The following is an 11,170-nucleotide window of genomic DNA, read 5'->3' on the forward strand; positions in this document are numbered from 1 at the left end:
ATAGAAAGATATAGATAGATAGATAGATAGATAGATAGATAGATAGATAGATAGATAGATAGATAGATAGATAAAATGTTATTCCAGGACAGTTTGCATATCTCTTTTACTTTTTTTTTGACATGACTATTTCTCCCCTTTTATATTTTCATATAGTAAATGTGATCTACTAGTCATTAAATGTTTTTGAAGCTTTTTAATTTAGATGGCAATATTATTATAAAATTTTCTGTTCGAATTTTACTAAATAACAATCTTAATGAGTATAACTGTTTTTTTTGGAAGATAACAACTTAAACCCAAAGGGTTAGGTACTCTGCACTTTGTGGCTCTTGTTAAATGTACTTTTTGGATTGTGATCTTTGTTATTATCACTAGAAGGCACTTTGAGACAAACAATCCTTGCAGTTTTTCTAAGCTACATAAAGGCAAACACATAAAAAAAAGGGAAAGATGAGCACAGGGGTAAAGCGCCACATAATTGACAAAATGTCTAAAAATAATAAGGTGGCCTGCCTGAGGGGGGTGTGGAGGACAGAAAGGGCAAATCCCACTGCCAATTCTTTTGTAAAGATGTTACAAGCTAATTGCTGCCAGAGCTGTTTTGGTTCATTTTGATAACCAACTAAGCTATCTGTTCTCCCCTAAGAGGTGTTACTCTGAATTATGTCCTGTCTAAATGGTAATTTCTCCAAGGTAATAAGCTTATGGTACAAGGATAGCAAAGCAAGTGCTAGGAAATGTCTTTGAGGCATTATTAACAATCTCTAAACTAGTTTACTAAATATGCTTAATGGCACCTCAAGAATCTCGTTAAGTACAGCCGTTTCTGAAGGCACCAAGTATCACGTATTAAGCCATCTGTATCATTGATCACCATTTCTCTCCTCTCCCTACTCTGAATTGATCGTTAGTTAGGAATCCTCCTAGAAATGTATATACTTCCTTAGAACAATTGTAAACCTGTGCTGGAACATAGTAGGTCTGTCATATTTTCAGTATTAAAATTCTATTTAATGAGAAGTTTTGTTTACTATTATGGCAACTTGAAAAAATGCAAGTCATTTAGGGAAGAATGAAATACTAAGCCTGTGTTTTTTACAATCTTCACAGGAAAAATGAAAGGCTAGCAAAGATCAGTTCTGAACTGAAGAAACAGCAAAGCAGAACTTTACTCTGCACTGATATTACAGGGCCAGTCCTGGAGCCACCTGGTGTTGGAAGTCTTAATCATAGATTCATAAGCCATAGAAATTTTATTCCAAGAGAAAAGTTGGAGACTCCTGCCTCAACCCCATGGACTTCAAATAATAGCCTAGAGGCTTACTTTATCAAGGTTGGTTATATTATCTTCGTTCCTTTGGGTTTCAGATTTCAGATATAATTCTTAGTGCTAATTTGTTGAAATTCTGAGTTGTTTCATTGCCAAATGCACACTAAGTAAACATCATAATTATGTGTTAATAAAGAAAGGAAACAAATTTTGCAAACTTTCTGAAGTTCCTGATCTCTCATGTTCAAGAGGTACCTATCATGAACTTTATTCAAGAAATATAACTTATCAGACATAGTTTAAATTTCTTGAAAAGCTGCCTTGAAATTTGGTTTTAGAAATTAAGTCACATTGTCTAATAAACAATGATATACTTTTTAGGTGCATTGGCATACTTCCTAACTGATTTTAGTTTGGCAATTGCTCATAACAATTTTAAAGTTCTGCTGCACCCCAGTTATTCTATCCCTATGCATCAATGAATGATTGACATCCAATCCCTTAACCATAAATGAATGTATATTATTTAAATGAAACTGAGATCAATCCTTTTTTATGAATTTAGGTATCATTGTAACACTAAACAGATCAATTTCTCTTTTTAAGGTAAAATTTGTCATCTGATATGAGAGTACATCCTTAATTGCTATTTTACTTATACTATTTTTATTTTATTTCAATTTTTATAATATGGCTTGTTGAGCATTTGTACATTTTTCAAATAGTTAAACAAAGATTTGACTGTTTAAAATAAAGTTCCTTTATGTCTGTATTTCTTGCCATCACTTGAATGATTGATGACTAAGATGGCAATGACAGGGAGTCATTAGACAGCAACTAGTTCTCATTGATTATCATTGTTATTAAAATATCCATTCTTCATCTCATTTATTGAGTTCTTCAGCTCCAAAGTCTCTGTTTGAGTTTTCTTTTTTTTTTTATGGTTTTCAGTTCTTTGGTAAAGTCCAAAAAATATCATTAATTTTATTCCTGAGCTCGTTGAACAACCATTAGAATTTTCTTGTACCTCATTCATTTCTTCATGACAGCTGTTTCAAATTTTCTATCACTTAGATCACAATCTTCCCTTTCAGTTTGGTTTCTTAAGAACTGTCATGTTCCTTCAGTGTTACCATGTAACCTTGGTTGTTCATGCTACTTAATGGGTTGTTCCTCTGCTGGCACATTTGAAGTGGTGAACACTTCTCTTAATTAGGAACATTTTGGTTTGAACAATTCAGCAGGTTGATAAATTTGTTTTCCAATAGATGGTGGTTTAGGCCAGATTATGTTTTCTCTCACCTGTGATACTTGAGCCTCCTGGGTTAGGGTAATGGCTTAGCTGTGGGTTTGGGAGCACTGGCCTGAGTAACGAGGGTGGTGGGTGTCACCACTGTATCCAGGTCCTCAGGGACTTAGGGAACCACTACTGGGGTGTGGTGGTGGGAGATGTAGCCATTTGAGGGGAGATGGTTAGTGAGCCCTCTGAGATGCTACTTGGTTCTCTATGGCCACTGGCAGAGCTGTGGTCTAGCCTGGACCCTGGGGACTGGTCTCTGCTTCTACTACTGGTCTCTCTGGTGGTGCAAATGCTACTGCAACTGGAGAAGAATCTGGATTCTTGGGGAGGTGTGAGATGCTACGACTGCCCTTTTTACCCTCTGCTGTGCTATGTTGTTTAGGCAGCACCCTGGCTCCTTCACCAGTATTACCTTTGCTAAGACTGCAGACTCAGCCTTGTGTGCCTGGAAGTGCTGTTATGGGCCTGCCCTGTCCTTCTCCCATCCTGCCTCCTACATATTCCAGTAAGCCCACCTTCCCACATACTGATGTGTGGATCTTTTAGGCATCTTAGTGTGCTGAGCAGAGGAGCCTTTGTTGGGTTTAAGATGTCTGACTAGTTCTAGATTTAAGGGGAAATGCAAAGGGATTGTCTCACTTGCATGGTGTTGACGTCACTTTCTAAAATATCCATTTCAATCAATACACATTAGTTTATGGTTTTAATGGTGTTTTTATGGTCTTCTCAATTCAGAGAAAAAGAGCAGAAGCCTGTGCTAAGTGAGACTTCAGCGCTGTTGTTGAATTGGGTTTCATAATGATAATCAAAGAACAGGAAAGTTAAGGGTTTTTTGATAGCCTTTTGACCAAATAGAGTCTACATGCTTCGAAGTAGTGAATCTGGATTGACTACTGGGTACCCCAAAAATGAATATCTGTAAACTGTTAAGCATGATGTACACTCAAAATGCTCTCATTAGTTCTCACCAGAAAAATCAGATATAGCATCATTTTACAAGATGAAGATGAAAGAGTACGTAAATGTAGAAGCAATGTAAGAAAAAATTTTTGTGGAAATATTTCTTTATTTAATTTTTTGGTCAAAAAGAGGTGTTTATTACTTTTTAAATATGTTTCTAGATAAATCGAAAAATACTTTCTTTTAAACATAATGTTGTAGTACCGAAGGATATATAGTTCCCTTGTGGAGCACTGTTTTGCCAAATCATGCCAGGCTTAATTAGAAAGATAAAAATCAGCACTCTATCAAGATCCAGACATAGGTCTCCAACATCACTACAGAACGCCTAGAAAGATTTCTTATACAGTTGTTCTTTACAGAATTCTTAGTCAGACATGCAGGAAAAAGGTGTCTTTTAGAGTTGCCAGGAGTTTAATGAATGCCACTAGGAAAACATAAAATAATACCCTGAGAGAGGGTAACATCTCATCTAAAATGATAGAAAGGGGTGGGTTTTTAATGGGGCACTGCAAAATGACTGCATTCTGAAGATTTTTAGCTATGATTCTCGAGTCAAATGTTAAAAATAGCATTAATATTGAATGTGTTTATCAGTCACCTTTATTTGCAAGGTTTTAACATTTTGGACTATTTTTACTATGAAGTTCTAACTTATTCAGTATTGTATATCTAAATTTAATGACAGTAATTATAATGAAGTATTGCTCTAAGTCTGTGATTTCAGTTGTACTAGTAGTCAAAGCAAGTTTTCTCTGCGTTCATAACTCTTAAGTGTAGGGCCTCTGTCACCAGTGCATGAAGTTCAGTCTTGCCCACACGATGCCATTGTAGTGGGACAGGTCACTACTTATGTATTTTGCTAACTTTTACCTTCATTTTTCACATTCTAGTTAAATCATGGGATGTTTGCCCTATATTTCAGAAATAATTTTACAATTTAATTCAATTGTGTTATTTAATTATATTGTTATAAAAAAAAGGAAAGCTAAAATTAGCCTGAACAGACATATCACTAGATTTTTCTTAACACGTAGAACGTTTTTCTAAGAACTGAAAATGTACTCCAGACAATTTTATGACAGATAAATTTCTCAACCTGTACTCTCAAATCTAATAGAAAAGTAGCCATTCAATAATTAGTATTGAAAAAGTGAACATATATTTGCATTTTATCATGCTTTTCTGCTGTGATTGGCTTTATTTTGTTTCTCTAAAATATTCGTTACAACTTTTTCCCTTTAAAGTGGAAGTTGTTTTGAACAATATTCATTAATTATAAAGTCAAAGAAGAAGAAAACATTTCTATACTTGTTGTGCAGTTATCTTTTTGTTAGAGCCATGGTGGGGTAGACGGCAAATGATACTCCTCTTCCCCTTCTGAGTCAGAACATAGGAATTGGGCAGGTGGAGATCGCCTTACTCGCTTTGTTACTGACACATACTAAGGACATAGAGGCTGTGGTTTAGATGTGTGGCTGCAGTAGGCTTCCAAACACTAACCCCGAATCAAGATATTCCCCCTCACAGTTGTCAGCAGAGGAAACAATGCTTGACACCTGTCTCAGGGGCAGGCTGCTTACTGCAAAGATGAAGGCAGATTCGACTACACATTACTGTGGGAAAACAGATCCTTTCAAAGATGAGATCTGAAAACAAGCAAGCATTTCTTAAAGATTCCTTCTCTCAAATTCAACCATTTGGAAAATCTCTCCTCCTATCTTGAGGAACGTAGAGAGAGTTTAAGTCCTCATGTGAAAAACTGAGACAGAGAAATGAGGTTCTCCTATGATTTCTGACTGGGTTGAAATTATAGTTGAAATTAAGCTCATGTCTTTTGTACATACCAACTAATGGTGAGAAGTTGGACAAAAGTATGTTAGATGGTGAAGAGAAGTTTCTGTTGTGTTTTCAATTATGCTATAGATAACCACAACATGGAAAATTATTTCTTGATTAATTTTGGCAAACCAAGCTCTCTTTGGAGGAAAATGTTCTTTAAAGGATCAAATTCTTCAAATTCAGCTTACCTGGTTTACCAAAAGATTTTCTTTCAAGTTTGCTGTCCCATCGTTTAAAAAAAAAAAGAAAGAAAGAAAAAAGTGTGCTTTGTAAATTGAGTATATTGACTGCTCATACTTAAAGTTTTGGTATTAATTTTTGGTTTGCTATTTTAATTTATGTCTTAAAATTAATAATTTAATTAGAAAGTTATTGTATCTTATGCCTAAACATTAATGAGCTACGTGACAAAGTTTTACATATTTATTTCTCTGAGTTATAGTAAAAAATAGTGCGTTTTTCCTGAATATGAGGAATTAGCTGGCATAGAACTTCAGATTCACTAGGAAGACCCAAAGCCCATTCCTGGCTTGCAGCTAATAGGTTTTGTGATCTTAGGCAATATGTAACCTCTCTGAGCTTTTGTTGCTTCTTATGTAAAATTAAGGAGTTTGCCTAAATCAGTGACTATCATTCTTAAATAATTCTTTTTTGAAGATTCGAATCATTCTTTGTTTAAGAAAATTTTTTGCATAAAATTGTATTACATAACACAAAGACAAATGGAGCTGCCTAGCTAACGAAAAGATAGAGACTCTGAAGCTGTGCAGTCTTAGAGGTGTCCCCAGTGGAACCTTAGATTTCAATGGGACATAATTGAGAACAACCAGTTATGAGAAATTCTTCTAATTAAAACTCCTTTGAATTAAAACTTCTGATACATTGTTTTCCTGTGTATATCTTTTTCATCTTTCTACATTCTTGATAAATTGAAAAGTATAACTCAAACTGTAGATGTGTGTCTTATTAATATTGGACTTCTAAGAACTTCTACCATCTAAACACAGTTCTGACCTAGAAGTAAACGTAAGAGTCATAGAAGTAAATATTTAGGAAAAAAAACTTATTGGGGAAAAGATAATAACGTTATATTGGTGGTTCTTTAATGTAAGTCATGAAAAATATGATTTACATTTTATATAGTTTTTAAATAGTAACATGAAATTGTTTCAATAAAGGTCTCTCCCTCCATATGGTATTGAGTTCTTGATTTTACAAGGCCTTTCTAGTAATGATGTCACATTACTTATTTTATAAGCCGTATCTTTCATGCCATTGTCAAAAACATTTTATAGAAAACAATCTTTGAAATTATTGGGAAACATGTTAGCCAACAAATTTGTCTTCATACTTAAACTTTGGAGAGGCACTGTCACTGTCACTACAGTGTTTATTTTGTTCAGTGTATATTTTAAACCTTGTTTTGGGGCATTTAGTGAGAGGAAACCTTTTATAAGAAAAGTTTAAAGACAAACACTCTAGATGGGGATACTTGTAATACAGTTTGAAACATTCCCACACATTTCATAATTAAGTAGACTGCAACAACAATTAGTTGAATATTTCAAAAATTAGCCCTAATTTGTAAACAGGAAACAAAGTTACAATTAAAGAATTATTTATTATTTTTGTTGTTACTAACTATAGAGAGTCAATCAGAAACTAAGTTTGAAAATTGACTCTAGCCCATATTTCTCCTTTCTTCAAGCAAAGTTTCTGAAATCTTTGTGTCCTTATGAATAAAGAAATGTTTTAGTTCTATTACACACAGCATAATAGTGTTACATATTTTTTGTGGGTAGAATTATCACATGAAATGATATTACCACTTTTATCATTTTACTTTCAAAAATTAATAGCATAGAACATACCTTATGATTTTAATTTTCTAAAAGTGTAAGGATGGAAAGCTTATTTTAAGAAAACTCCATTAGAACAAAAAACTTTAAAAATTTATAAAGGGAAGTTTTTCTAAGAATTGCAAAAGAATGCATTCAATGTAAACTTGACTTGTTTAAACTTCTTTACACCAATCAGATGAAACATCAGCCTTCTGAAATTATGTTTTTTCAATAGACCAATGTCAGTTGTATTTTTATCAGATTAATCTAAATATTATACATATGTACCTTCTCTATTATCTAAAATTTAAAGTAGAAATTTATTTTATTTTATTGACATAATTTTTCTATGTACGTAATCCCCAGGTTAGATCTAGTCTCTTAAAGTATTATTTAATAGCCACATTTCATAAGCTATATATCATTCCCACAATAATGTCTATTTAACTTAAATGCTTAATAATATTTGTTTTATTTCAGATGCAGCGAGAGATGGATAAAATGATAACTAAAGAATCAAATGAAGGTATGTTGTAAAAAGTTATTAATTTAATTTAGATATCATTGATTTCTGATATAAGCTACAAATAGTAAATGGCATCCCAATATGTTTGGACAATAGATACTACGTTAAGTATTTTCTTCCACATAGCAAGTGGAAAATGTGAAAGCATAAACATTCATAATGAAGAATATACTTATTCCTCATTTACTTATCCTGTTCCTTAGCTTGTTAAAAACCTCAAAGGTCCAGGTATTTCTTTTTATTTCTGGCTACCTACTTCCTTTCCTCCACCATCCCTATGGAACTGTCAACCTGCACACTGAAACTACCGTCAGAAACTGAGCTTCATCATCTTCTCATGTTTTTCCTAGTGATAGATAAGGCCCCAAACCAGACTCATCAAGTAATACTTAGCCAAGCCATTACAATTCCCATAGCTGTCACCTTCTTGGTGACATCTCCGCCTCCAGTCATTGACTTTGTCTTTGGTTTACCTTTTGCCCTGAGGAGAGAAAATCCAAATTCCTTTGCATGGAATAAAAACATTAGGATTAATTTAGTTCTTCCCTAATAATTCAGCCTTATTATCTCTTGCTCCTTACCTTATTCTGCTCCTTTGCTCTAACGTCTAGCCAAACTGGACTACTTCTAATTCCATCATTCATCACTCATCTACCTCTTCCCTCTCTCTTGCATACTTATTTCTTGTCCTTCAGGTATCAACTTATATATCACCTCCACCAAAAAGCTGGCAACATAGACACAAAACTGGGATGTTTCTTCTGTTTGTTCCAATAGTGTCTTGTTCTATATTTATCATGGTATATATAACTCTGAATGAAAATTGTCTGATCATCTGTTTTTTCAGTTTATACTATACGATTGTTTAGGTGTAAATCATGTCATCGTTATCTTGTAACTCCAGTGCTTGTCGTACTACGTTAGCACACGATTGTTGAAAAAATGAATGAAGAAGATGAAACCAGAAGCTCTGACACTTAGCCACAAGAGCAATGAATTCAGTGTGCAATCATGAGCAAATTCTATTTAATAGTAATCTCATATCGTGTATTTTTTCATTGATCTTAACACATATTTAGTTGTATTTTAGATAACAAATATAATCATTTTTCTTTCCAGCTGCTGCTGAATTTGAATCTAAGTTCCATAAACCTTGTCCTCTACAATCCACTGGTGATCTACTTTTGAACGCCTCAAAAGAATATGTACAGATTTTGAAGAAAAATTATATGTTGTGAAACTCAAATAATAAAAATGTATTTACTGATCTGTTTATATAACATTTTAATTGTTCCCATTAACCATATGACACGTGAACATCTTCATTAAAAGAAAATATTTGTGTATCATATGTGGATGGTGTAAATTTATACAGTGTTTTAAACTGTTTCTTGGCATCTAACTAGCTTTTCAGTAGATTTTGTGAATGAAAACAAACACTATTGAGTTTTAAATACTCAAACTACCCAAACACCTGCTATTTAAACAAGACCCATACAACCAAGTTTTCATTTGATGTTAGTGGTGTTCATTGAGAGCTCTTTTTGTATTTTTCAATTTTTAAAGTTTTTTATTAAATTTACTGATGTGAACATTGGTTAATAAAATTATATAGGTTTCAATTGTACAGTTCAATAATATGTCATTCATGTATTGTATTGTGTGTTCATCACCCAAAGTAAAGTTTTCTTCCATACCCTTGTATTTGACCTATGTTACCCTTATCTACCTCCTCCCACTTTCTTTTTTCTCTGGTAACCATTAAACTGTTGTCTGTGTCCATGAGTCCCTGTTTGTTTGTCTTATTTGTTGTTGCTTTTAGTTTTATGTCACACTTAAGAGTGATAGCATATCGTTCTTAAGCTTTTCTTTCTGACCTATTTCACTTAGCATGATAATCTCAAGTTCCATCCATTTTGTCACAAATGACAGTATTTCATCTTATGGCTGAGTAATCTTCCACATCTTTATCCAATCATCTATCAAAGGGCATTTTGATTGTTTTCAGGTCTTGGCCACCACGAATAATGCTGCAATGGACATCAGGGTGCACTGACTTTATGGATAAATATTTTCAAATTTGGGGAGTAGATATTCAGAAGAGGGATTTGCTGGATCGTGTGGTAGTTCTAATCTTAGATTTTTCAGGAACCTCCTGAAAGTGTTTCCCTAGTAGCTGTACCAATTTACATTCCCACAAGCAGTGTATGAGGGTTCCTTTTTCCCCACAGCCTCTCCAACACTTGTTATTACTTGTATTGTTGATAATATCCATTTTAACAAGCATGATGTGGTATGTCATTGTGATTTTGATTTGCGTTTCCCTAAAAGCTAGTGAAGTTGAGCATCTTTTCATACATCTTTTAGCCATTTGCAGGTCTTTTGTGTGATGTGTCTGTTCAGGTCCTCTGCCCATGTTTTATTGGATTGTTTGTTGTTGTTGTTGTTGTTGAGTTGTATGAGTTGTTTGTATATTTTGGAAATTAGCCTCTTATCAGAGGTATTGTTTGCAAATAACTTCTCTCATTCAGTTGGTTGCCTCTTTGTCTTGTTGGTGGTTTCTTTTGCTGTGCAAATGCTTTTTTAGTTTGATATAGTCCCATTAATTTATTTTGGCTTTACTTCTCTTGCCTTGGAGGTCAAATTCATAAAATTCTCTCTAAATCCAAGGTCTATGTTTTAGTACCTATGTTTTCTTCTATACAATTTACTGTTTCAGATGTTATATTCATATCTTTGATCGATTTTGAGTTAATTTTGGTGTATGGTGACAGATAGCAGTCTAGTTTTATTCTTTTGCATGTGTCTTCCAATTTTGCCTGCACAATTTACTGAAGAGGCTTTCCTTGCCCCATTGTATGTTTTTATTTTTTTATTTATGTTTTTTCCCCTCTTTAATTCCCCTCCCCCAACTTCCACCCCTGACCTATGGATGTTGCCATTTCCCCTTAAGAACTGGATCTCTGAAGGCAGGTCATCCTCTCTCACACACTCACGTCATGCACCCAGGGCCTGGCATACCCGGAGCCTGGTGCACTCAGAGGGCCTGGCGCACTTGGCAGGCCTGGCGCACCTGGGGTATGGTCCATGGCTCCACCTGGGGCATGAACCCAGGACCTTCTGCATGTAAAGCAGACATGCTAACCACTACACTATGGAGCCACCCCTATTGTATGTTTTTAAATCCTTTGTTGGAAATTATTTACCCATGTGGAGGGGTTTACTTTTGGACTCTTAATTCTGTTCCAATGGTCTTTGTGTCTGTTTTTCTGCCGATATCATGCTGTTTTGAATACTGTCACTTTGTATTATACTTTGACGTCGAGCAGAGTGATACCTCCAGCCTTGTTCTTTTTTCTCAATGTTGCTTTGGCTATTCAGGATGTTTTGTGATTCCATACAATTTCGATGTTATTTTGTCCTATTTA

The 11,170-nt window shown here is 34.3% G+C and overlaps 1 protein-coding gene across 1 annotated transcript in view; it reads left to right on the forward strand.

Moving 5' to 3' along the window:
• The window catches only part of LOC102878854 (ankyrin repeat domain-containing protein 26), a 65,951-nt gene extending 56,971 nt beyond the window's left edge, over nt 1-8,980 (forward strand). The window contains exons 25-27 of the mRNA XM_015597896.1: nt 1,114-1,336; nt 7,697-7,742; nt 8,862-8,980. Coding sequence (XP_015453382.1) covers nt 1,114-1,336; nt 7,697-7,742; nt 8,862-8,980 — 388 coding nt within the window. The remainder of the gene's footprint in view (nt 1-1,113; nt 1,337-7,696; nt 7,743-8,861) is intronic.
• Nucleotides 8,981-11,170: the final 2,190 nt, after the last annotated feature.

The sequence above is a fragment of the Pteropus alecto genome, unplaced genomic scaffold, assembly GCF_000325575.1.
Source record: "Pteropus alecto unplaced genomic scaffold, ASM32557v1 scaffold29, whole genome shotgun sequence".
NCBI classification, from domain to species: domain Eukaryota; kingdom Metazoa; phylum Chordata; class Mammalia; order Chiroptera; family Pteropodidae; genus Pteropus; species Pteropus alecto.